Source organism: Haemaphysalis longicornis, unplaced genomic scaffold (genome assembly GCF_048455015.1).
Source record: "Haemaphysalis longicornis isolate Haplotype H1 unplaced genomic scaffold, Haemaphysalis longicornis Haplotype H1 scaffold_41, whole genome shotgun sequence".
NCBI classification, from domain to species: domain Eukaryota; kingdom Metazoa; phylum Arthropoda; class Arachnida; order Ixodida; family Ixodidae; genus Haemaphysalis; species Haemaphysalis longicornis.
The window spans coordinates 2,083,689-2,111,078 of record NW_027526365.1 but is presented as its reverse complement, the minus strand read 5'-3'; the positions used below and the strand labels follow the sequence as shown (position 1 = coordinate 2,111,078).

General features: G+C 49.7%; 1 protein-coding gene across 1 annotated transcript in view; it reads left to right on the top strand.

The window, feature by feature from the left end:
- Positions 1-27,390, top strand: part of LOC144137601 (sperm-specific sodium:proton exchanger-like) — a 95,468-nt gene that overhangs the window by 9,879 nt on the left and 58,199 nt on the right. Inside the window, exons 3-6 of the mRNA XM_077669535.1 lie at positions 3,716-3,955; positions 11,455-11,592; positions 14,705-14,815; positions 17,414-17,681. Of these exons, the coding sequence (XP_077525661.1) occupies positions 3,716-3,955; positions 11,455-11,592; positions 14,705-14,815; positions 17,414-17,681 (757 nt within the window). The remainder of the gene's footprint in view (positions 1-3,715; positions 3,956-11,454; positions 11,593-14,704; positions 14,816-17,413; positions 17,682-27,390) is intronic.

Genomic DNA, 27,390 nt, shown 5'->3' with positions numbered 1-27,390 from the left:
CTTCGACTTGAAACCGTGTGTTCTCGGCAAGTACTGATCTTACAGAATCAATCTGACCATGGTAACTAACATGGACAATACAGTATGCACCGAAAAATGTGCGCGTTGCTTGGCGTGCCAATGTAACCACGCCTCCCGAAGGTATCCGCTGAGCGTACGATCGTACGGCGCGGCCCAAGGAGATGGCCCAATATCATTGCGAGTGGAGGAAAATTGGATTGGTTATAAACTTGATTTCGAATAGGTTGGCGCATGCTCCAAGGGGAAAAAGGGATAGTGTGATAAGACGGCGTCTGCTTGTGGAGGGAGAATGCAATTGTCCGCCTATCTCTTCGCTCTGCTGCCAGTGCCGCAGAAAGACGATAGCTGGCGCCCCTACAACGTAACAGCTCTCCGCCGTTCCCCTCAGATCTCGGGCTCTTCCAACGCCACCTAGAAAGAATTTCCTCTAGGTGGCGTTGGCTCTTCCCTTCGTATCTCGCGATTTTCTCAGGGCAGTACACAAGTACAGGAAAGGAGGTGGAGTAGAAGGGGATCGGAAGGGAAGGAGTGGTGGCGGATGGAGAAGGTAGTGGGTTGGAGAAAGGAGGAGGGGAGATGTGGGATTGGGAGGACAAAGAGGGGAAGAGATTAAGAGGGGGAAAGCGGTAAGTCTGGAAAGGTGGAAGAGGAAAAGATGAAGTGGTGAAAAGACCAGTGGACGGGAGTTGGAGGAGGTAGAAGAGACAACGGCGTGAAGAGTAAGAAAGGTAGAGAAGTAGGGAGGGATGGAAGAGGGGTTTTGTAGACTGGGAGGCAGGAACGCTACGGCGGCGTTCGGCGCGGGTAATGTTCCCTTTTGGGGGGAATTTGCAGCTGCAATTTTGTCCAAAGGGGAAAAGGGGTATCTTGAATAGATGCAGGGAGTTATATCACTTCTGTGGTAAAAAGAAAAAAAAAATGTCAGTAAACCGGACCTCGCATCATTTATTGCTTTTTCTTTTAAAATGGCACACTGTTACACGCACAACTTCGTGTACTAAGACAGAAAGATATACCACGACGCGACCGTCATGCCACCTGTTTGACGTGTCGGCTATTACCTTGCCCTTCCTTTTCTCTTTTTTCTACCCCCTGGGACTGAGCCCGGAGCCGCGATGCGCCGATGACCGCGGATCAACAAATGATCAACGCCGCCCCGTCCAGACTGAATGAAAACCAGCTAACCTGACACCGTTGCCGTCCTCGTCTTTTAAAGTAGACGTTACGTGGTGACAGTAGTTGGTCTTGATAATTACCCAACCGCTCGTACAGCTACTGCTCACTGAGGTCAAGGCCGACGTAGCTATCGCTGCAATTACGTCTGATACGGTTTTCTCGTTTAAACCAAGCGGGCGTGGGGTAGTTCTAAGGTTCCTCCGCTCATATGTATTTATAATAGTGAATTGAGCATTTAACAGTTATGCCGGCTAGTCAGTGAGCGGGAGTGATTCGGCCGGTTGGGTAAAAATCAAGACTGATCGCACTCACGGCAAAGAAAAGCGCACCAAAACGGTACGGATGCCCTCAATTGTTCAAGCGCTTACCAAAGAACATGCGAGATTTATGAAGCATTTTTAATGCACGAGCGAGCGGGCACATCTGTAAGCAAGCAGTCAGTGGACTTGTTGCCCAAGGTGATATATATGTACCTTTTCTTCTTTTTGTGCTCTGACTGCCTTTCTGATATCGCCTGCGCGCGATGAAATTCATTCAGTTGTTAGAGCCTGTGTTTGTCTCTTTGTTCGTCTTCCGCTCCGTTTCTGTGCGCTGGTTTTCGCCATGATTGTGAACTAACACCTTCACAACGCCTTCACACCTGAGTACTGCTTTCGCCGCAAGTTGCACCGACAGCTTCGTTCCGTCTGGACGAAGCTCAACATTTTTTACTTCGGGTTCCGACAGGACAGCTCTTGGGCATTGCTTACGGAACGCTAGAGACGGCCGCGGCTCAGCGGGTAGAAAAAGGGAAAATGAACGGCGCTGTAGTAGCAGACAAGTATAACAGGCGGCAGGACCGTCACGTCGTGCGTGCATCAAATTTCGGTCTGAGTACACGACGTCGTGCGTCTAACATTTTTCTGTAAAAAGTTCCCTTACAATTCGTCGGATTTGTGTTTAAATATGCGAGGTCGTGCTTTCGCGAGCTACAAGCACCTGAGGCCGCTTCCAATCCAGTTCGTAAAGCAGATGGGAGCAGAGGAAAGAATACTCCATGACAAGAATCTAGTAAAACGTGAAGCGGCGGTAGCTGAAAGGCTGAAGCGTGTTCACATGTATTCCTGCGCAATATACAAAAATGTATTTCGGATGCGCCTTAGTCTGTGTGCTTTCAACGAGATGGCGTTCGTAGTCCCGGCGCTGAGCTAAAATTACCTGATACACAACAATGTCTGGTTCCTTTTCATACGGGCCTGAGTACTACTTGAAGCTTTAGCATGCAAAGTAAGCCTGCTGCTTGGTACAAAACGGGCAGTGCAGAGTCAAATGTTGCTAAGCGGCAGACGTTGCGAAATTTATTTCACGCTGATACTCTGATTCTCTAAACGATATCTGCATCCAGACACAAAGGTGTACAAAGTAGACATAGCGCTGGCTAACGCCCAAAGCCGAACATGAATCCTCGTAGAGGTCTATCGGCTGCAAAACGAGAATGCAGAGAAACATGCAGGGAATTCTTGAGAAAGTTGCCGGGGGGAAATGCTACAAAATAGGGAATTTATGAGGCTATAGAAACGGGAATTCTTCCTCTCAGCCAGGAACATCGCTGGACCGCTAAAGTCTTCCCAGGTCACTTGCAGCAAAGGACATCCCCGACAATCTGTGTGTAAAAAATTGGCCGCGTATCTGCTCCTTTCGTTGCAAATGTCGTCAAAAGACGATAGTCTGTGTAGACATTTGCCAAGGAAATGCCCCCCCCCCCTTGCTTTCCCGCTCACCTTTCATGCTGTTTCTGTACCGTCGCGCTCATCCCACAAAAAAAAAAAAATAAATGTTTGCGCAAGGCGATTTGAATTTACCGCGTTCCACTGCTACAGGCCGGGTTCCTCGATGCCAGCGCTGCAGTACGGCGGAGACGCGCGTGAATGGAGGCGGCCGACTACAAGGTTTATAGAACCATTAACTCTATGATAGAACCGCGTGGCCATGCTCCACGTGCGTTTCAAGCAGAACGTGGAACCTAGCTAGTGGAACCTTTCGTTGTTGTTGCCGCCTGATTTTTCATATGCCGCCAGGAGGCGGCGGTTTTCGTCAGTAGACGTAGAATATCATTTTTTATCGAAAAACCAAGCATCCATGATTTTTTAATAAAGGAACACTGTAAATATCCCTTGGGTACTAATTTCCTGTCTTATATTTGCGTAATGTCTTGTTCTTGTTCAACAAAGTTGACAAGTATAAACATATAAACCAGGTTTTGACGTTTATATTTGGCTGTGAGTATGTGAGACTATTGCGCAGTAAGCAGTTTACTTTGGCCGGGTGGCTGAATCGAGTTAGACAGACAGACAGACGGACAGACAGGCAGACATACAGACAGACCAAAATTTCTGGGTTTAAGTAGCCCAAGAAAGACTACCGTCTTTAATAAACCACCTGTACAGCCACGATGCGGCTCCAGTTAGCAACACGTTTCTGCATAATAGGCGGGCTTTGCTACGCGGTTTTGTTCAAGTTCGTTGTCACCGGGACGCAGGTGTGTCCCGGATGGTGGCGGTTGCGTGGCGTGTGCCCAAGATCGTAGTGAGCGCTGCGTGCGGCCTGCTGGTTGGCGCCCTGGCGGGGCCCGATAGAGGCGGCGCAGACTTAGACAGCGTCCGTGCCTACGCCAGCATGTACGTTCCCGCCGTCACCTACACGGTCACCATACGGACGCCCTACCACGTGTTCTGCAGCTGCGCCCTCACCTGCCTCACGCTCGGCACCGCTGGCTTCGGTGAGCGCCCTCGACCGGCCGCTGGCTGTTTACGGCGGTCGAACACTCAGATGATCATGTGGGAGGAATAACACAGCGGGCAACCCACAAGTTTTTTTATCTCATTTCCAGAAATGCGTGTTCTTACTTCTAAAAAAGTCTATAAATTGCTGGAGCAGTAGAGTCTAAGGAAAATTCTCTAGGCATTCTTTGTTATGACCACGACGAAGTAGGCCGTCGCTCGGTACAGGGCTGGATTGTGATGTCTTGATCGTGATTGCCTTTTCGCAGTGCTGATGCTCTTGAAGCTAGTTCCGGATGTGTCGTTTGCTGATGTTTGAGGTTCGCTCTACATCAGTTATGTTCGCTGCATCTTGCTCCACGGCTTACGTTGTCATTAAGCGTAGCTCTTATGAGGCCTTCCAGTATTTACTTCCCTGGCGACGGCTCCAGACGAGAGCAGAAATGCACCGGCGACCACTTCTCCTCGAAGTTAGATGGGCCGGCACTCGCTATAGTGCGTCAAGTGTGTACAAGCCGCTTATCCCGTCGCTTCGGCACCACGTCGCGGAAGGTACCGAGATGGGGCAGTAAACGGTAAACGCCGTTTTAATGGTTACAGTGTGCAACAAGGAGCGCTATACAATCCCGATGATTCGTGAGGCATGCCGAAGGAACCAACTCTTCCTTCTTGATACAATTTCCAACAAGGTCATTATTCGGGCCATGGGGTACACATTTTTATTGGGGTAGAATACACCTAAAACATCGAGAGCACGTTGTTATGTTGGGAAGCATTGTTTTTCAAGGACGTGCTCCAAAAACATTGACTAACCATTTCGACATTAATTTTGTTGTGAATAAGATTCCTGGCTGAAGAAATAGGGTTTCTGGCTGTAATGTTGCAGGGCCTCGATACCATGTATATAGCGTTCACGTATTTCCATGAGCTAGTTTGACGTAGGTGCCTCATCCACACTCCACTATTTCTGAGAGCGCGTTTTCCTTTGTTGCAGTGGCAAGTCTGGACACTGTGTACCCGAATGACTGCCAAGAATTGTTTCGTTAACAATGGAAGAATTTTGAAGTGTCAGAGCCAGTAAAGATACGACTAGATGGCTGTTGTGTGTCTGTGGATATGCATTGTTCCAGTATCAGTTTTGCGAGGTAATTCTGGCGATAAAAAGCGAACCGGTAGTGTGTTGAGTTAAAGGGACAGACAACCGATTTTTGTCGAGTATATTGTTACGAGGCGAGGATGCCGTAGAAAATGTATTTGCAATCCTCAAAACGCAAGAGGCTGGGTGCCGCTGGTACACACTGAGGGAACTACACCCATCACACCTTGTCCTCTTCTTCCACGGGAACTCGTCGCACAATCCCCGTTCGTTTAACCTGTGGCAAATCCCCCCATAACCACATAGTTTGTTATCGCCTGTCGGTGCCTCGTGTCATTATTCCCCGGCGGAACGAGCGCCGTCGCGGCGCTACGGGGTTACAGCGTCCGGCGGAAAATATGGCTTCAATCGTACATGTAGAAGTAGCGTGACACAAAGGTGTCGACGCCACAGGGGAGATCTCGTACGTTACGTTGGTAACTTGGCGCAAAACGCGAAAGGGACCACAGTAGCGGGGCAGAAGTTTTTCAGAAAGGCCGATACGGATAGGTTTCCACAGGAGGACAAGGGATCCCGGAGCGAAGTGCACCACCCGATGTCTTCGGTCATAAATCGTTTTCTGGACAGCTTGGAAGGAATAAAGCCGGTTTCGGGCAATATGCCTAGCATGGTCAGCGCGAGCAATAGCGTCCCAGACGTACTCCGATCGCACTGAGGGTTGGTCTGCCGACATAGGCATGAGGGTGTCCAGTGGTAGGGTGGGCTCACGGCCATAAAGTAGGTAGAACGGCGAATACCCAGCCGTATCATGCCGCGACGAATTATAGGCAAACGTCACGTACGGCAGCGAGACGTCCCAGTCGCGGTGATTAGCGGAAACGAAGCAGGAAAGCATATCGGTCAAGGTACGATTTAAGCGTTCAGTAAGTCCGTTTGTCTGGGGATGGTACGCTGTAGTTATCTTATGTTTAGTAAAACAGGATCGGAGGATGTCGTCAACGACTTGTGAAAGAAAGCAACGGCCACGGTCGGTGAGCAACTGACGTGGAGCCCCATGCTGGAGAATGACGTCGTGAAGAAGGAAATCTGCCACATCAGTAGCACAGCTAGTCGGCAAAGCACGCGTGATGGCGTACCGTGTGGCGTAATCCGTAGCGACAGCAACCCACTTGTTTCCCGATGTCGACTCGGGAAACGGGCCAAGCAAGTCCAGGCCAACCCGGAAAAAAGGTTCTACCGGGATGTCGAGTGGCTGTAGTGTTCACGCAGGAAGCGATGTTGGTGTTTTGCGGCGCTGACACTGATCGCAAGAACTGACGTAGCGGCGGACGGAACGGTACAGGCCGGGCCAGAAAAAACGCTGGCGTACGCGTTCATACGTGCGAGAAATGCCGAGGTGACCAGCAGTAGGCATGTCGTGAAGCTGCTGGAGGACAGTGGAGCGCAAATGCGCAGGGACAGCGAGCAAAAGTGCCGGCCCGTCAGGACGGGCATTGCGGCGATACAAAATGTTATCGCGTAGCACGAACATTCCCGCCGACGCGTCAGGTGAGGCAGAGTTAATGTTGTCGATGATCGATCGTAATGGTGGGTCACGGCGCTGTTCTTCCGGAATGTGGAGGAGTCCAGATATAGCACCCAGAAAGACTGCGTCGTTATCGTCAGCAGCGTCTGGTGGGTCGACCGGATGGCGAGACAAGCAATCAGCATCTTGATGCAAGCGTCCAGATTTGTATTTTACGTCGACTGTATATTTCTGTAGGCGCAATGCCCATCGACCCAACCTGCCTACCGGATCTTTCAGCGAAGAGAGCCAGCACAGCGCATGGTGGTCTGTTATAACTGTGAACGAGCGGCCATGCAGATAAGGGCGAAACTTGGCGAGAGACCACACGAGGGCGAGGCATTCTCGTTCCGTAATGGAGTAGTTGCGCTCTGGGGCGGAAAGGAGGCGGCTGGCATAGGCAATAACCCGCTCAAAACCATCCTGTTGTTGCGCCAAGACAGCTCCGATTCCCTACCCACTCGCATCTGTGCGTACTTCTGTGGGTGCATAAGGGTCAAAGTGAGCCAGAAGCGGAGAGTGGGTGAGTACGGAGATAAGGTTGGTAAAAGCGGCAGCGTGCTCGGAGGTCCACGAAAACGGAACGTTTTTCTTCAAGAGGTTGGTGAGGGGTCTAGCAATATCCGCAAAGTTCTTGATAAAGCGTCGAAAATACGAACAAAGTCCGAGAAAGCTTCGAACGTCTTTCGTCGACCGCGGTGCTGGAAAGTTCTGAACTGTGCGAATTTTATCAGGGTCGGGACGAACCCCCTTCGCGTCGACGAGGTGTCCGAGGATTGTGATTTTCTGACGTCCGAAATGGCATTTGGAGGAATTCAGCTGAAGACCGGCGCACCGGAAAAGGGTTAGAATTTCCGAGAGGTGTTCGACGTGGGTAGTAAATGTGGGAAAAAATACGATAACGTCATCCAGGTAACAGAGGCAGTTGGACCATTTGAAGCCCTGGAGCAGCGAGTCCATCATGCGCTCGAATGTGGCTGGAGCGTTGCAAAGGCCGAATGGCATCACTTTGAACTGGTACAGACCATCGGGTGTTATGAAGGCGATTTTTTCACGGTCCATTTCATCTACGGCGATTTGCCAATATCCAGACCGAAGGTCAATGGATGAAAAATACTTAGCGCCGTGAAGACAGTCAAGGGCGTCGTCTATCCTTGGGAGAGGATACACGTCCTTCTTTGTGACTGCATTGAGATGTCGATAATCGACGCAAAACCGCCATGTGCCATCTTTTTTCTTCACCAGCACTACTGGAGAGGCCCATGGACTGCAAGAACGTTCAATGATATCCTTCGCTAGCATCTTGTCCACCTCCTGTTGGATAATTCGCCGCTCTGCACGAGAGACTCTGTAAGGGCGTTTGTGAACGGGGCTTGCGCTGCCGGTGTTGATCCGGTGGGTGACTGACGAGGCTTTCCCTAAAGGGCGATTGTTCAGGTCAAAAATGTCCCAAAAGGAAGCCAGGAGGCAGCGGAGTTGATCGGCTTGGGCAGGCAGCAAATCTGGGGCCAAAATTTTCGCAAAAGGTTCGGTCGGGGCAGTCGCGTCCGGAATGTGAGCGCCAGTATTTTGTTGGCAATCGACGGCCAATGCAGAAACGTGGCATTCCTCTAAAGCGGAGAGGAGGCCCAGAGTGATGGCTTGCGGCAGAAGTTGGGTAGAAAAACTGAAATGTAGGAAGGGAAGAGATGTCCGATTTTGCTTTATCGTGGTGACTGTGTGGGGGAGGGTCACGTTTCGCTCCAGTGAAACGGCTGGTATTGGAGAAATGACGTAATCGCCGTCAGGAACAGAGGGAGATACACACAGTGGTACGTAAGAAAGAGCTTGAGGCGGCAAACGGGTGTCTTCGAGGCAGCACAGACGGGGCAAGGGTTCATCGACTGAGATTCGCGACAGGGGTAGGTCAAGGTGGACGAGTCCGAGAGAACAATCGATCAGCGCAGAATGGTCCGACAGAAAATCTTGGCCGAGGATATAAGGTCATGGGTGCAATGCTCTAAAACGGTGAACAGGACAGTGGTATCATGACCAGCAATCGTGACGCGTGCAGTGCACATGCCCGCGATGGCAGCAGTTCCTCCGCCAGCGACTCGGAAACAAGAAGTGGCTGGCGTCAAAACTTTGCGCAGGCGGGAACGAAGTTGCGCACTCATCACGGACACCTGCGCCCCTGTGTCTATCAGCGCACTCACAGGGACACCGTCAACTTTAACGTCTAACAAGTTCTTTTCGTCAGGCAGCGTTGTTAGAGGATTTTGGGGTCGTCGGGAAAATGCAGCGGTACCTCTGGGCGCTGCATCGTCTAGTTTGCCTGGTTGGAGCGTAGGTATGGCGAGGAAGAGCGGCGGGGCGAACGGGACTGACGGGTCTGCGGTGTCGGCGAGCGACCGGACGAGCGACTGTCGGTAGAATGCGAGAAGTTGGGTGGTGGCGTCGGGCGGCTGGTGTAGAAGCGTCGATTTCCCTCGTCGGTGTACCGGGAGAAGTTGGTCGGGCGCGATTGGAACGAGCGGTTATGGCAGTAGCGGGCGACGTGGCCGGCTCGGCAGCAGTTGAAGCATATTGGCCGGTCATCGGGCGTTCTCCATTCATGTGGGTTGCGGTACCGGAAGCGCGGCGGTATACTGTCGCGGCGAGGCGCTCGAAAGGAAGGAACAGGGTGATCATTTGGATGAGTGACGGCGCAAATAGGCTGCAATCCGAGATGGATGAGCTCGTCGCGTACAACGGCTTGTATCAAAGATACAGCAGGCACATTAGAGGGTTGTTGGTTGGGATGAACCCCGGCTGGAGCCATGGCCTCAAGTTCACGACGCACTATTCTGGTCACATTCTCGGAAGTCGGTGCTGTTGCTGTGGGAGGGAACTCAGCTGGTGTTGGCAATACGTTGTCAGAGCACGACGAGGTCACAGCCGTGTTCGGAAGTCGTGTGAAATGTTGAACGATGCGACGGCTTTTCGCCTGCTCAAAGCGGCGACATTCGGCGATAATACCGTCTACTTTGTCACAGTTCTTAGAAACCAAGAGGTTGAACGCGTCGTCCGCTATCCCCTTCAAAACGTGGCGCACTTTGTCTTCCTCGGACATTTTTCGGTAAACTTTTTGACAAAGGGCCAGTACGTCGAGGATGTACGCGACGTAGGACTCAGTGGGGCTCTGCACGCGAGAAGCGAGATTGGTTTCTGCTGTGAGCTGCCCACTAGCGGACGTCCCGAAAATGGCCTTGAGGTCTTCTTTGACAACGTCCCAGCTGGTGAGGCGTGCCTCGTTCATAAGAAACCATGTTTGGGCCGTACCTTTGAGGCAGTAAGACAGGTTGGCGAGCATGATGGTCTGATCCCAGCGGTTGTGGCCACTCACGCGCTCGTGCATCATGATCCAGTCTTCCACATCCTCGTCAGCCCTGCCATAGAAGAAGGGAGGGTCCCGGGGGTGCGACAAAATGATGTGGGGGCTTGTCAAAGGGGCAGTAGCCGCTGGGGCCTCGTTGCGATGCGGGGTTGTCATGGCTGCAGTAGCCGCTGGGTCGTCCGAGCTAAGCTCGGTGAACGAAATTTGGCGACCGCTGCGAAGCTCCGTCTTCTCAGAAGACCCCGCACCTCACCACAAGATGTTACGAGGCGAGGATGCCGTAGAAAATGTATTTGAAATCCTCAAAACGCAAGAGGCTGGGTGCCGCTGGTACACACTGAGGAAAGTACACCCATCACACCTCGTCCTCTTCTTCCACTGGAACTCGTCGCACAATCCCCGTTCGTTTAACCTGTGGCAAATCCCCCCATAACCACATAGTTTGTTATCGCCTGTCGGTGCCTAATGTCAATATATTCTCTATCCCAAATGAAAAGGCATCACTTAAAGCACCTTGACGAGGAACGGTTTTGCCGATAACGCCCTGGAACTTTTTAAATCAAAATTTTTAGATCTATGAGCCTTATCTGTCCTTCCCAAAAATAATGCTGGCAACCATGACAAAGTAGTTCGGAAACAAACTTTTGTCTGTATGCGAAAAAAAAAACAATATTTAAAAACTTGTCCCCAGCTAAAAAAGTTTGAATCGCAGGCTTTCCTGTTCCTTTATGTGTGTTTTTAATGCAATGGTCTATTTTGCACGAATGCGCCATCTGTTGGGATAGACGATAGGTAGAATCTGGCTTCATGTTGTGGAGGTGGGAAGTTCGATTCTCCCCGGGTGCGACGTTTTTTTTTTAAGCCGCCATCGGCGTATTTGGAAACTGAAATCAAATATTTTCGCAGAACAAACGCCCCTGACTCAGGCAGAATCGTCAAAGCTCCATCACAGGGTCTGTTTACTGAACGCTGCCGTAGATTTTGGGCAAGGAGGCTCAGTTAGCCACACTGAGAGCACCCCCAGCGACGGTGGGCGGCGTGTTTTTAAAATTTTCAAAATAATGTTTAGAAATATATATACAATTTAACATTGTACAAATAGTTGTAGTAAAACGCTTTCAATACTTACATAAACGTTTTAGCAGTTACAGTAGCTGCTAGGTTTGCAGGTCACGTGACAGGGACACATATTGTAGTGTCAAGGTTCGACACTACGAACCGCCACTCTTTCGATTTCAGGAAGTTTGCTGCCAAATTAAAATTATTACCCCCAATTTGTTTGCAAATTGCTCGTGGTTACCGGGATATTTAAAACGCCGGCTTTCATATGAGCTAGAGAACATATACGCGACAAAAATCGGTTGTGTGTTCATTTAAAAGCCTGCATTCAAACCGAATAAACGCAGGTTCCTGATGGCAACCTTTGTTCAGTGTAACAGTAGCTACAGTGTTTTGCTCTTTAGCTACTGGCTTCCGCTCGCAGTGCTGTCGGGAGTCCTGGCCGTGTTCGCGGTGAACGGGTTTCAGCCTGATGCTACCTGGAGGGAAAATGTCCACCTGGGACTGATGATAGCCTACCAGGAGCCCACCGTACTGAGCGACGTCATCACACCATCGCCCTGTGAGCCTTCTGCGTGTTCTGCCCGAAATGGCTTTTCAATACTCACGTTCTTCTGCTGCCCTCGCCCTCAACGTGAAAGCCTGACCTGACTATCTCTTTATTTTCATCCGCGTCTCTTCTCCCAAGGATAGCACCACTACTTATGTTGTGGTGTCGTAAGTGTTCCGTATCGAGCCAATATTGAGCTAGAAATTTCGAATGAAAGATCGAAACGCGCAGCGTGTCCAGGTTGCTTCGGCTGGAATCACAGTCCCAATGCTCTTTCCTTTACTTCGTTTAACCAGGAGGAAAAATAATGTTCACCCGGGTATTGCATAACCAGCACTCGCATTGAGATATGCACGTGCGCAGAAAACTTGAAACCTGAATTTTTGTTCTGACTCTGCACGATTCTCGGACCGATTGGAGAGGGGTCTTTTCACCCAGACCCACGCAGCCTTGCGACAACCAGCAGAGTTGCTGTAGGCTTCAGGTGCACTATAGCGTGATGGGTGAGGCGCAGGCTGCATGCGTTCGGGCACGATATAGAGCTCACTAACTGCGGCTTTCTTGGCCGCTGGTTGAAATGGGCTAAGGCTGTAATAAGATAACCTATAGGCAATGGTTTGCTGGGAAAATTACGACAAAACGTTATTGCCTTGAACAATTGAAGGCTTGTACTTTGTGGGCTATTGGAATCTTGTCGCGCGTGCCGTACATACTTCAGGAAATGACTGCAACTCTCCACGGTATTACTTCCTTGGAGCTTTGGGAGCGGTGCGAGTGGTGTGCATGTTAATTGGAGGGGGCAATGAAGAGAAGATACAAGTTTTCTTCATAATATTGCCGTGTCTTGAAAACACAGATTCCAATTTTATCGGAAACTTCGAACAAGTAATGGAGATTTATAAGAAGAAACAGATGCAGCAGTGCTGACTGTCCGGCCGCTTTCCGTCGATTGGTGTATGACGTCGACACATTCTTGTTTGTGCGATTGTTGGCAGCCGACCTACGCGGCAGTTACACTTTATTAAACGGGCTCATGAACTGAAACCCTTCCCGTTCTACCGAGGTATAACGGCTAAATTAAATACCTTGAAAATGGATGTATGAATTTAAAATAAAAAAAAAAATGTAAAGAGGTAATTAAACAAGATAATTACGCAGAAAATGACTTACTAAAGAACAATGTTAAATATAAAAGATCTAAAAGCTATTATCGCGTTATTTGCCGCTGACTTTGTTTCTGCGTGTGAGTGAAATTGTGACAAAATATTTGAGGGGTTAGAATTGTTTAATATTAGCGTTTACAGTGAACTTGAATACTTGGGTAGTGGAAAAAGCGGCCGTGCTCCGAGAGAGGCACTTAGTGTCAACCCCGCGAGGTGGCGATCGCGTGCTCCACCCGAGCGCTTATTTGCCTCGGGAAGCGGCGGGCAGGCGTCCGTCGGGGGCAGTCTCCGAGGAACTGCAGTTCTTTTTTCGTGTAAAAATCGTAGATTAGGTGCATTGCTCGTTCGTACGGCGCAATAATATCGGCAGTGCTCGGGTTGGGGTGCGAGCGATGATCAGTACAGCAGCCGTTGTGTTACCAACTACCGATATTTCGGTGCGCGCAATCGTTCTTGTATCTCTTTTGACCGCTCTCTGTGGAGAATGGCGTGGAACCTTTACCGATAAACTTAAGGCAACAAAGAAAACTCCCCTGTGTCGAGATCATGGCGCATGTCACACATCTCCAGGGGGACCAAACTATTCGGGAGTCCTCCGCTAAGTCACATCTAAGGTGAAGCTGCGCTACGTAGTCCTCAAAGTCCCTTGCAAAGTCCCTTGCAGTGGAAGGGTGGGCGAACGTGCGTGCATATTATAATTTGAAACATTGTTACAACGAGCTGAAAGCCAGAAACAACGTTTTATTGAAGTTTAATTACATTATGCCCCGCAACACTGCGGGAATTCTCACAGCCTATTGCGTGCTACAACTAGCGAGTTTTCCAAACCGTCACCAACAAGCCTTATTATTAGCTCCTTCCGACCTCTTTTGCAGTAGTCGCTACAGAGTGGGGTTGGGGGGGGGGGGAAATCCACGGCAAGCGAGAATTCCTGAAGCAGCCACTCGAGGTCCGTGTAGGTAGCGTGGTCGGAAAATGCCACAATGTCCTTGTCTTGAAACGTGGTTCCAAAGCGGTGAAAGTCATGGCGCTATTGGGATTCTGACTACAAGGGTGCTTCAGGAGTCATAGAGCACAATCTGGGCGCAAATTCTTCGTGTTTGGCGAGATATGGCTGTCGCTCAAGACGCTAAAGACCTTAGCTCTGCCCCGTGACAGCCCTGGTTGCATTGACGACACGTCCGGACTTGCCTCGTGCTATCTGCAGCGCTGTGCAAAGGCACGCCTGTTGGGTGTTCAGTCCCGGAGGCGCGGGTATGCGTGTGTGGGTTCCAGTCTGCAGGTAGAGGGTATCGTCGCGTGTTTCTAGACCCTCGTTGTAAGCCCGCAACTGCCTCACATATAGACACATCTGTAAGGACTTCTCCGCCGCAATTCACGGTTTAGGTATTGACACAAAAAAATAGAAACTGTCTTTATCAGCAAGAGCGATATCTTGTAGACATTACGCCTGAAGCGCTGCTTCTACAACCACCTGAATCGGATAGGAATGTCCCAACACCAAGACAGGCCGCCTGCCCTGTCGCGCGCTGCTCCATCGCATTCATCCGTCCTTATTTCCCTCCCCGAACTGCCCATCATGCGGCATTCCCGCCACCTTATCCCACACCATGTGGGCTTGTCCCAATGATCCTTTTCCCTCCATCACCTTCGACGAGCACTGGGAGAGGGCGCTGGGCAGCTCTGATCAGGAGGTTCAAGCCTCCCTGACGAATCTGGCTCCCATTGTCGCCGCCAGGCTAAAGCCAGCGGCCACCACGTCCCCGTAACAGAGCTTGGCTAAATAAAGTTTACCTCCTCCTTCTCCTCCAAACACCAACCGGTATTGCTGATACGCAGATCAATTGGGGGCTATTGTAGGGTCTGTACCCATGAAACAAGTGTTCTCTATTGCCCGCATACAACTTTTCCGCAGGCTTTCATAACTTCGTGTAACTTCTCGTTTTGTTGAACACTTGCAGTCAAGACCCGTGTCCTCGAGACGGTGCTGGCTGGCGAGGCGCTGGTGTCGACCTCGCTTTTCTTTTTCTGGGAAATGGTCGACAACGCCTGGGACGACGCCACGGCAGCTCGTAAGTGGATGTGGAACAAGCGGTGGCTTGCCGTTTTCTTTTCATGGCGCGACAAAGACATCACGACTGCCGTATCTAGCCACGTCTGTGACCGATCTGTTCATCTTATAGATTCGAAGGCGTTTCGGGTTCGATAAGTTCGTCATGCCAGGACCAATCATGGGGAATAATTAGAGTGAAATCAAAAATTCATTACTAGAAGTAAAAAAGGGAGTGAATAGTTGAACTTAACTGAACAAAACCAACTGCCACTGTCGTCAGCATGGCGAATATACGAGACTTTTGCGTCAACACAATGCACGTGGAAACTCCATATAACAAAACAATAAAAAAAGCACTAGCACCAAGGAAACGCTTAAAAGAATGACGAAACGACAAAATAATAAGAAAACCTTCGGAAATCTTAGTGCTCGGTGAAGTGTAGCTTGCAGTTGGGCATAGCCACCTCCAAAATGAACGCCATTGGTGGCCTATAATTATGGTAGCACAGTGCGCAAATGCCTACGAAGCGGGAAACCAGAACGTTCAGAACATTCTCGAAATCCGTACTAGTTTTTGTTCAGATATGGGGACACTACTACAGATCTATACCACTTTTGATCTATCGGCATCATCAATCGCCAGTATTTTATTATTGTCTGCAGTGGATCGAGTGCGTCGTGGTCAAGCTGAAACGCAGATGGTTTCAGTATGTAAAATGTTCGTTTGGTGAACAATCCCTTATTTGCTTTTTTATTGGTGTACATGCTGCACCCAGCTAAGGTCAGATGATACTTATCACCATTATAATGCCTGTTTCGGTCCACAGGAAGGCGGTCTTTCACGTATTCCTCAAGCGGTTTCGGTGTGGCAATGCTTTAGCCCCCTTTTCGCCGCGATTTCGCGACTTCACGGCTCCATCAATAGCATTCCCGTAACTGTATTCCCGCCTCCCGATTCCCACTCTGTTAGCCTGGTGGACCACCTATTGTCAGTCCTCGGCATTGCACGCCCAGACCGCGTTCACTCCGTCCTCTTAATTTCAGCCATGATTTATTCCGCTACAAAGAGGCCTAGACGATGATGCTTCATACGTTTTTCAACGCGATATTGCTAAAATGTGGGCGAACGGTTACGAATTTTTTTCTAAGGTATAAGTTGTGTATTTTTTATTCAATATTTAAGGGGACGTGAAACAGCCTTCGCCAATACATGAATGTACAAATAACGAAACAAATCAATGTATTAGTGATCCCCCTCTTCAAGAATTTTCCTAAAGCGGTGAGTATTAGCTGAGAAGTTGTAAATAGAAAGCCGTATGTTGTAGCCGCCGCGCCTTTCCTTCTCCTTACACCGTTCTTATCACTGTGTGCGGCGCGCGAGAGTTGCGAGGGTTGCTCCCATGATGCCTTGGTCCTCGGAGGTGACATCTCCAACCATTTCCGGTTTCGGACTCCGCTGACTCCTGCCCGCTACTGCGTCGTGAGCACTGCGTTGGATAAGGACTGCAGTGAGTGTGCTCACAGTACGGAACGGTCGATTAGCCAAACCGTTCCGTCGGCAAAATGCCCTTGGGCTTCTTTCTCTTGAATAACTTGCCAAGCCGAGCAAAGCAGCTGCCCTTTGCAAAAATTTTCGTTGCGCTAATGTGTCCCTCACTCCGCTCACGGCTGGAAAAGCTAATGAAAGATTGGGCTGGGATCCCTATGAAGCCACACCGGGCCGAAAAGGTGCAGGAAAGGACGATCACCCTGACCCGACAGTGTTACCTGGACGATGCGGCGACGAGGTGAATTGGGGCGTATGGGAACGGGAAATACGTGAGCTGATGACGCAACAATCGGCTCCACTTTTGTTAGGAGAAGATCGCGTGACTTCCGACAAACTAGTCGAACTGGGTGGGTGTGCAGCCAGGTTTGCTGTCTTATTTGTTTCACTTCATTCTAATGGACCGGATTTTTGCCGCTTGCTTTTGGCGTGCAGGGCCGCTGGATAGTGTGCAGGGAGTGCGTGGTCACCAGCTAGAGCACACCATAGACTTGTGAATTAGTACCAAAAACGGTACTAATTCCAAAGCCTCTCTCCGCTTTTCACGGGGTTAAGGGTGTGGGGCTTCTAGTAAGCCATTCCCCTCGCTAAAAGGAGGGGCTGCAGTAGACACCTAGAAACACACATCTCAGGTGAACATTTCTCATCTGATATCAATATTTGGTGTGTAAAGCGGCATGAATGGACTCTTACAAGATAATGTTCACCTCACAAGCAGAGAGCGCCCATTTTGGTGATATCTGTGCCTCAAAACAACGATCCATTCAAAGAGTGTAAAATCGGGCCTGTTCTGGTCCTTACTCGTATAACGTGCTGGCCCAACGCCCGAAGCAACTGCTGCGCATGGAAGTGCTCTGCGTCTCACCCTGGCCGCAAAATCATTTAAACCATCACATGCGGTGTCATGAAGTGTGCACCAGTCCCAAAGTTTTTGCAGAGCGATAGAGTTGCTGTGCAACTCTGTCGCCGTGCTGTGCTGAGCGGTCCATTTCTTTTGATCAGTGGTTTCACCGCGCAATACAGGACAGCAGACAAAACACGCGCGTTTCACCCTCTCCTCTGCGCATGCAGGCCTGGTCACGTGGTTCGCGTGCTTCGCGGTGGGCAGCCTGGTTCTGGGCAAGGCGGTGGGCCACGCCATGGCCTACGTGCTCGACCACCTGCACTACGAGGCGACGCTGGTGTGCAGCCTGTCGATGGCGTCTGTGTACCTGACCTACTACGTGGCCGACCTGTTCCTGTGCCGCGGAGGCATGCTGGGCGTGATCGCCATGGGGCTCACCATGAAGGCCTGCGCCACGTCGTCCGCGCTGAGCGACGACGAGGAGCCCTTCCTCAGGTGCGGCGACGCCCCCTCGGGGAACCACACTGTCCCCCCTGAATGGGCTGCGTTTAGGCGGGAAAGTTTCCCTATGCACTTAAATTACGTCCCCTCTATAGTGCACGAGTAACTCGTATCACATGATCGAAGACATCACAGCATAAGTACCGAATTTGTACCTGAACGAGTTAATAAAACCCTGAAACACTGCGCGGTAACGCTTTCACTTTTTCCTTTGTACCCGGACGCACTGAGGAAGCTAGCACACAGCAGACCTGCGTGGTTTGCGGGTTACAGCAGGTATTAAGTTTATGGTTTGTTTTAACGGCGAACCTGTTTACAAATCGTAGTTTTTTTGTGTCCGCCGTAAAAAATGCCAAGAAATTGCCAAGTGCGCGCACGTGGGCGCAGGTCTCGCGGCGACCGCTCGGCAGTTAACAAAAACCCGGAAAATGTCTAGCGCTCGTGTGTGCCTGCCTGGCGACGACCACCCAACGATCTCTACCCACTTTTTCGAAGCCAAGCATATATACTCGCTTAGAGAGATTGGCCAAAATTGCCAAAACCGCCCGGAAGTTAAAAAAACAAAAAACAAAGAAAATGCCGAGCGGTCGTGTGTGCGTGCCTCTTGGCGACCGCCCATCGTCCCCAACGCACGTTTTCCAAGCCAACCACCCACTTAGGTAGCTTGGGCAAGATTTGCAAAAAAAGCTCCCGCGTTCTCCGTAATCGTAGCAACACTTGCTCGGAACAGGAAAGACACGTCACAGCGTACGCCACTACTTGCAAAGTGATCTTCAATGATTATCGCTTCCAAAAAATGAAAGAAGCTCACACTAATAGCTACAATGACGGAGTAAAGGTCGTTGCAACAGCGAAGAAGCAAATCGATTGGAATTGTGGACCTAAACCTTCGTGATGGTCGTGACAGTTGTGTACAGCATCGCTTCCTTCAAGTCTTAACGCGTTAGTGTCAGCTTCCTTCATTTGTTGCCTTCCGATTTCTGTTAAAAGTGCTGCGACCAGTGCATAGACATCCAGCCGAGGCATCCTTTAGTCTAGAATAGATTTATTTCGCCAGCGTCGGCACACGCGAGCCTGGCGTCATCCAGGCGTGCGCATGGGCTTGCGGCCTTAGAGTTTCATATTATAACAGGAGGGGAATCTGACGTATAGTGTCAACACGAACTCCAAGGCGGCGCTTGATCCGTAGAAGTGAAACCGGATTGTGTAAGATCGAAACGTGGCTGCAGCTGCACATATTCAGTTTCTGTAGCCTAAATCATTTACTGCGCGGTTGGCTATTTATAAATTACTCTGTACACAAAAAAGTTTATTTCCACGTAGAGTCGAGCAGGTCAGCGGAGCACGTTCTTCCTTTGACGCCAAATACAGGGACACACACTTGTTTATAACTATTTGCGAAAATTTCGGCGGTTGTAGTTTTTTAGAAAAGGTGTTGTGCTCCTAAAAAACAAAGAAACCGTTTACCTTAGGAGAAATTATTTTAGCCGGAATTCTAAACATTCGTGAAACTGCGTACTACCTATCAGCCCCCGGTACTGCTGGTATACGTCGTATGAGCCCAGTAGAAGCCGCCGTTCGTACGAAACATGTGGCTGTTCAAAGCGGTTGGCAACCTTCATCAGATTCGAAAATACAACGCTCTGCCGAATCAGCAGCGCTGCAACTCTTAATTGGCAGCCAAATTCGCCGCATACAGGGCCGTCTTTTGTCTCTTCGGGCTCGCCGTGCCGGCAATGAATTGATAACCCACCTGATTCGCAACTTTGGTTATTGAACAATGCCACTAAGGAGGCGTCAGCACGCGTGTGACATACAGGGAGAAACGTATTTCTGAACGCTTCTTACAACACCCCGAATAGGCAAAGGCGTCTATGCAAGACCGCGACGAAAACGAAACTGGATGCATGATCTAATCCATATAACTTTTCGCGAAGCCATCGACTGCCAATCCGAATCCTCAGCTACCCATCACTTCCGCCGCGGCGTATAACCGCAGTGCCAGATTACTCTCTACTTCTTGTTGTAGGACCCCATCTAGCCACCATACTCTATGTCTGCACACTAGCGAAGTTCCTGCTATTGTCATTTTCAGCGCTGCGAACCCTTGGCGCGCATATTCCTAAGCGATCCCTCCCGTAGAGCGGGAAACAGGTGTAGTCCCCACGTGGTGTTCTTAGTCTATGAAGCTATACGAAATTCGGGGGCATGGTCGCGGTCGTTGAAAAGGTGAAGGCAGGGCGGGTCCAGAGGGAGGGGGTGTAAGCGGTATTGATTCAGTCTGCGGCAACGACGGTTTGGCGTCAGCTAATGTCCAAGGTGAATGCGTTGGGTTGCCGCAAAATGGTGGGTATGAATTATCGTAAGCCGGAGTGAGGGGACGGCATCACGGCGCATGAAAATTTAAGTACTGGTCGACAGGTTCGGTCTCACGAAGACGGAGTGGTCTATGCGTTGTCGATGAAGAATGAGGCGAATTTGCTCGAATAGGTGACCAAGGTCTCCCACGGACCCGAGGGGGTCCGAAGTTCCATCAGCAGGCGGAGTTGTAAGGAACCTGCCAGGGAGACAAAGTTAGCAGTCGTACACCAGTTAGCTGATGTTCACCTTCAAGCTTTATAGCCGAACGTAGGCCGAGGCGGACAAAGGGAAGTTGGTTGTCCCAACGTTTTCGTGGCTCCTAGGTGGTGAGAGCTGCCTTCAGTTCGCTGAGCCAAACTTTCTGTCATCCAGTTGCAGACGGATGGTAGGGAGTGGTGTGATTGTCACGTACTCTCAAGACGGCAGCGAAAGCGCTGACGAGTGTGGATTAAAACTGTCATCCGCGATGAGCGGTGACGACAGCCAGCCCGATAGCCGAAACGGGATTCCCAACCACTGACAAAGGCTGTGGCGATAGCTTCCGTGGTGATATCCGGGATGGGAATCGCCTCAGGCCGGCTTGGGAAGCGGTACATGCACGTCAAAATGTACGGGACATCACGCGACGACGACAGGGGCTGACCAGGTGAATGTGCACCTGCGCTAAACGGGCGTCTGGTGGATGGAATGGTGACTCAGAAGTAGCCATGCGTCTTGCCACCTTGAAATGTTCACACTTGCCCACCGGCAGACGTCGGCATTCATGGAGGGCCACAATCACCGGGCTGCAACGAGGTGTGTTGCCCAAATGCGAGGGTGACTCTTCTTATCCAGGAAGTCGAAAAGTGCGCTTCGAACCGTCGGTGGAACGTTGGGCCTGAAGACGCCATTTGATGTCTCCCGAGCGATGGTGCCGAATGTAAACAGCAACGGAACACCCACGAAAGTCAGTGTGGACTGGTGGCACGGCGTTGCTGGAGCTCAGTGTCCCGTTGCTGTCTGGCATCGACCATGGAAGTCGGTCAGGGCAAAAGCGGAGGGGCCTCAATGTGGGACAGTGCGGTAGCATCAAAGTTGATCGGTTGGCCGACAAGGTGGAGATCGACTGTAAGCTGCGAGATGAAAGAGAAGTGTCGGATTTCACGCGACGAATACGAGCTGTGGTCGCGCTGGAAATCGAATCTGTTTCTTGAGGTCTGTAAGGATGTAGAAGTCCCTCGGCAGAACCGTGGGTGGGCGGAGCTTCTCGTTGTCATCGCTGAGCTGTTGCTGACTCGAGCGTTCGGCTAGGAAGGAGGAGCCCACAAGGCGCTGTCAGAAGGGCCGAGTTCAATCCACTTTACCAGTTTATGTCGATACCAGCGTAGAGACGACCAGCGGCGACGGCGTTTGGGCTCGAACTGATTTATTCAGCCATCGTAAGCGCACGAGAGCTTGAACCTCGTGAGGCATGCCCGGCGTCGTTCAGGCTTTCCCGTGGACTTCCGAAACACTCGGAGGTCTCGCCGCCGCCGCGCTGTCTTCGGTGCGGTGATCTCTTGGCGCCTCAGTCGCTACAATGACGTTCCAAGATGTCAACAGATGTCAACAATGGCCAACAGTTCCAAGAGAGCTCTAGTGACTTCACTCAAGCGCGCAAAGAACTCTCAGACCGAGAAGGAAAAAAATTCTGAGAATCTTTCCAATTTCTATGGTGGTCGTACAGCAGTTATATAGGCTAGGGAACTGATCGACTGGCTGATTAAGTACTTGTTGCTTAATGAGAAAATTTCAGGTTTTCAAAAAGTGGAGAAAGTTGTTGCATTACCCGCCTGCGGAGCTAGACGGGGTTTATCACGTAGAATACATAACATTTTGCGAACACTGAATTTTGTATTTATCCCGAGAGTGCAGGCATTGCTAGACTCTACTGTGACTGCTATGTCCGCTCAGTCAGCGTTGAGAGGACCCACAAAGAAACTTAAAAAAGAAATGCTCCAATCCACGCTGTGAAGGTGGTGGAAAAAATTCCCCGCATTTCCCCGAGGGGAAGAATGTGAAAGTGCGAATGCACGAGTTGAATTTGCGCGGTTCGCTAATGTTCGCGAAAGAGAGATCACACACACACACACACAACTACAAAGAAAGAAAGATGCATTTATTCACAGACACCTATTTGTGTTGTCGTTGTACTTGATTGCTAGAGCGTATCTCAGCTTTGAAATTTCGTGTCAGTACTCCTTTAAGCGGGTGCATTAGCCCTTCTCACGCCCGATTCCTAGCCAATCCCCCACGTGGGTATGTGCCATGTCAGCGGCCAGGCAGCGCGCGCCCATCTCCCCCCGTTGCCAAGGAAGACGAGGAGATTCCTGGCCAATCCCCCACGTGGGTATGCTATGCGGACATCGCCGGTGGACGCAGGTTCAGGGTCGCTTAAGAAGTGCATTCGCACTTAAAACACAGCTGTGAACGACCTCCGCAAGAATTCCACATTCGACGTCACGTGAATTCACACACGTGGCTCTAGAAAGAGTGAACCCAGAGATTCTGCCAGCCATTACCTGGGATTCGCGGGGGCGCCGTCCCGAACGCAGCCGCGTCGGCCGCAGCCGGGCTCGAGCGGCGGACGCCTCTGCTGTAGCCCGGCCGTGCTTCGAAAGAAAGAAAACGGACAGGAGCGTGTTTCAAAGGGTGAGACAGCGGAACCTTGGTATTCAGCAATTTAGAAAACTCAGTCCCATTCGTTACAAGCAGTGCGCAAAAAATGGCGTTTATCTAGCGGCCAGATGTAAGTATAGTCTCTGCATTTTGATTTGCCGCCCTGAAAATTTGCCGTACAAACACTGGATTTCGTCAGGTCCGTGTTACCCAGGAGGTGCTGTCCATCAAGTTAATCAAGCCTGGCGAAGTAAGCGCGCAATAGACGGCGAAGCTGCGCGAGAACAGGCCCAACACCATCCCTAAAGCAGACGACAAAGCCGACGGAAGGGTCTCGCTGGGGTGAGCACGGGGAACGGTGGGTAATATAGCGCCCTATCGTCGCGCCATCTACACTGTCCTCCATGAGTGAAAAGCGGCCTCCGCTTCCGCAGCCGCACTGGGAGTTTCTTGTCCCGCACGCCACGAAAGAACCGTTGGCTGGTAGAGGTAGAAAGCTTTGCTTTAAAACTCCGCTCCTTGCAATGAGTCAAGAGCTTCGTCGGTGCAGGGCAGTAGGTATACGTCTTTGCAGTGATCTTGTTCAAACGGCGGTAATCAAAGCAGAACCGGACAGAGCCATCTTTCTTTTTAGCGATGTCAACAGGTGACGAACCAGGGCTGTTTGATGGGCGGGTGACATCTCGGTTAAGCATGTCGTCCACTGGGTGTTCTTTCACGCGTCGTGTACCAGCCGATACGAGGTATGGCCTCTGCCGTAATGAAGGATGGGACCCCGTTTCGACAGGTCCCATCCTCCTGTCGAAGCTGGGGTTACAAACTCCTTAGGGCTGCTGTTTCACTTACCGTGAAAAAGCGGCCCAAAGACCGCGAAAAAGCGGCCCAAAGGTGTTTGCTCAAAGTCGAAGGAGTAGCCAAACTGATTAAAGAAACAAGATTTAGGAAACATAGATTTAGGAAGCACTTTTCCAGTGATATCCAGCTTTTGTCTTTCACAGCTGATTTATTTCAAGCGATGGACGCCAACATTATTGTAGACTATTTTTTTTAGATTTCACCAAACATTCGATACTGTTTCACACACAGTTCTTCTGGCTAAATTAAGCAAGCTAAACATCGATCCCAGTGTACTTTCCTGGATTAAGGGTTTTTTGTCCAATCGTTCAGTTTGTTTTTGCTAACGAATGTTACTCTTCTACTGCTCGTGTAACCCCTGGAGTACCTCAGGGATCTGTCTTAGGACCTCTATTGTTTTTAATTTACATTAACGATCTTCCGGGCTAAATTAACTCGTCAATTAAGCTCTTCGCTGATGAGTGCGTTCAGTATCGAGTTATTTTCAATACTGGTGACTACGATGCTCTTCAATCAGATATTGGCATAGTAACATCATGGTGCTCTAAATCACAAATGAAGCTTAACATTAATAAGTGCAAAGCATTGCGTGTTTCTCGTGCGTTGAAGAATATTGCTCCTCCTAAGTACATCATTAACAATGTAGCTATAGAAAGTGTCTCCTCGTACAAGTATCTTGGTATTTACATTTCACATAACCTCACCTGAAACACACATATAAATTACATTTGCAGTAATGCCAGCCGCATGCTCGGATTCTTGCGGCGTAATTTTTCGTCGGCAACTCCAGCTGTCAAGTTGCTTTTGTATAAATCCTTAGTGAGGCCTAAGCTGGAATATGCATGTTCTATTTTTGACCCTTCTGCTGTATATCTCAAAAATACTCTTGAATCAATCCAAAATCGAGCTGCTCGTTTTATTCTTTGTAATTATTCTCGTCATGCAAGCGTTTCGGCGATGAAACTAACCCTTGGATTTCCTAACCTAGAATTGCGTCGTAAATACTTTCGCTTGTGTCTTTTCCAAAGGATTTATTACTCTAATGAGACCCTCAGGAACGAGCTAATGTTCCCGCCATCATACATTTCATCGCGCACAGATGATCGTTTCAAGGTTGAAGTTCATTTTAGTCGTTTTTACCACGAACAACGAATGACTGGAACCATCTCCCTGCCTCCATCTCTGCTATCACCAACGCCACTAACTTTAAAAATGTTGTCAATGAATTTGTTTGTAACAATACCCACTCCTCTCTACAATGCCTCCGGGCCTTGAGAGTATGATCATAAATAAATAAATAAATAAATAAATAAATAAATAAATAAATAAATAAATAAATAAATAAATAAATAAATAAATAAATAAATAAATAAATAAATAAATAAATAAATAAATAAATAAATAAATAAATAAATAAATAAAGCAGAGCGAGGAGGCCATGCGGGGCTGGAAGTTCAGATTGTACAGAGGAAAGTAAATGCTGTGATATGGGTACAGATGAAGGTGTGAGTCCACTGACCGGCAGCGTTGGTGCATCGTCAGGGACTGCAGTTACGTTTGGGTCGAGAGGCTCAACATAACGAAGGCACTCCACACGAAGCGCACTGGGCGGTGATGTCGTAGGTTAGTTATGCACACAGCGGAGAAGCCGCATTCAAACGAGAGGAGCTCGTAGATCTCATTATGTGCTGCAGAAACATAATACCGTGTTGTTGTTCTGGCGCTTTGCTAGCAGAAGTAAGCATCGCGTATTCCTAGAACAGAGCGTTCTAGGAGGGTCATCATCATCATTGTCACACTGCTTTGTCCAATGCAGAAGGATGGCCCCCCCTAAAGATTTCCAATTTTCTATCGCGTGTTTTTTCGGTTTGTTCCTCGCCCCATAAAATTTTAGTTTATCTCTTCATCGCATTCCTGTTTTGACTGTCCTATTCCTTGGTATTCATTACAGCGAACAAATAATCCGCCCCCTGGGCTTCGTGCGCACACGCCACTTGCCTAAGCCCACTATTACTTTTTCCTTATTATGACTAGAGAGCCTTCTATACGAATTTGCCAATACTTTAGTATTATCCCTAGCATCTCCATTTCCATGCCTTGATACGCTCATTGAAATTTTTTGGGGCTAGTAGTGAGGCCACCATAGTTTCTGTCCCGTAGCTCATCCCGAGAAGTACGCATTGCATATATGCCGGTTTTTCTAACGACAGAGCCAGGTTAAGGCCGAAAATTATACAACGCTTGCTGAATGCATCAAGCATATAATAATATGCGCCAGATAATTTTTCCCGTGATTCAATCAGCGCAAGAAACTTGTCCAAGACAGTTCATAACTGTCGGCTAGCTCTTGGTGCCCCATTATCTGTTTTGAAGGGGCGTTGTTCTGCATGTTTGCTTAAAATTGCCCTAGATTTTAATGTCTTCATTTTTAGTCCCACATTTGCCATTTCCGAGTAGTGTTCCTGAAGTATTTCTGTATGTTCCTGCGCAACAAAGTCAACAAGACCGTCTCATTGGCACATTTCGAATGGATAGGGCATTGAAAATTGATCCGTAATCCTGCTTTTTCTAATAGAGCTGAATTGTCTCAGCATCGAGTTTAGTCACATTGTGAGTGGTTTGAGGGATCTTGTGTCTCTTTATCTGAAACCCCATATGATTGGCAAATGCTTCCTCTTTTCGTGAAAGGCAGTGGTACTCATGCACTTTTCCCCGCACGGGGCACCTTGAGTAATCTAGGTGACCGTATTGGCGACACCGCGGACCCCGAGCCCCCAAACATAAGCTGGAACGAACCGTGGCGATGTGTTGTAAGGTGAAGGGTAGAAGCCACAAACGGTGGCCGTCGGAACCCAGGTCAAGCTCTGGCGGATGGGCTCCCTGTCTGTTTACCAGGCAGGGAGCTCCGGGGCCTCTCTCGGTATCAGGGTAAACCGAGCGAAGAAAGTATCCCCGTCCCCTGCGTTTATACTATAGCTCTTGGAATTATGTAAACCCCAACCCCAACGTGATCGGCCCCCGAAAAGGGGCCGCACCGAAGTTTTTTTTTCCACCGCTTCCTAACTTGAGTTTTCCGAAACCGAACAACTACTCTCGCTTCTTAGTAATAGAATCAGTTGCCCAGTTCAACCCTCTTGCTTCAAAGTCAGTAATTCTCGTCTCCAAATTTCTTGAAGTTGTCATCGGCGAATCATATAAAGCCAAAAAACAAAGAACCGGTGAAATCCTTGTTGAGGTCAGTAGCTAGGATCAGGCTGAAAAACTTCTTGCACAAACCCGCATCGCCAATCTGGCCATCCGAGTAACGCCCCACCGCAGCCTAAACAGCTCCCAGGGTGTGATCTCCGAATATGACCTACTGAATGAAACTGAAGCTGACCTGCTGGAGGGCCTTCATAGTCAGGGCGTAACAGCAGTCAGGCGTATAACCATCCGCAGAGATGACAAACAACTACCCACGAAGCACCTAATCTTAACATTCGACAGGTCGACCCTCCCAGAATTTGTCAACGCAGGTTTTATCTGATGCCCAGTCCGGCCTTGGAACCCGAACCCACGGCCCTGTTTCAAGTGCCAACGGTTCGGGCACGGCACAAATTCCTGCCGTGGCAGACTTACCTGTGCCAAATGCGCCCAGCACCACCACCCATCCGAGAACTGAAAATTTAACCTGTGCAAACTGCCAGGGTCCCCACGCTGCATATTCACGGAAATGCGAGAAATTCAAACACGAAAAGCAAATATTCAATGTGAAGGTCATGGAAAACATCACCTTTCCAGAGGCGCGAAAGTGGTTAGCTTCTTTCCACCTGGGGAGCTACGCCGACGCAGTTCGCCGTGGGGCGGAGCG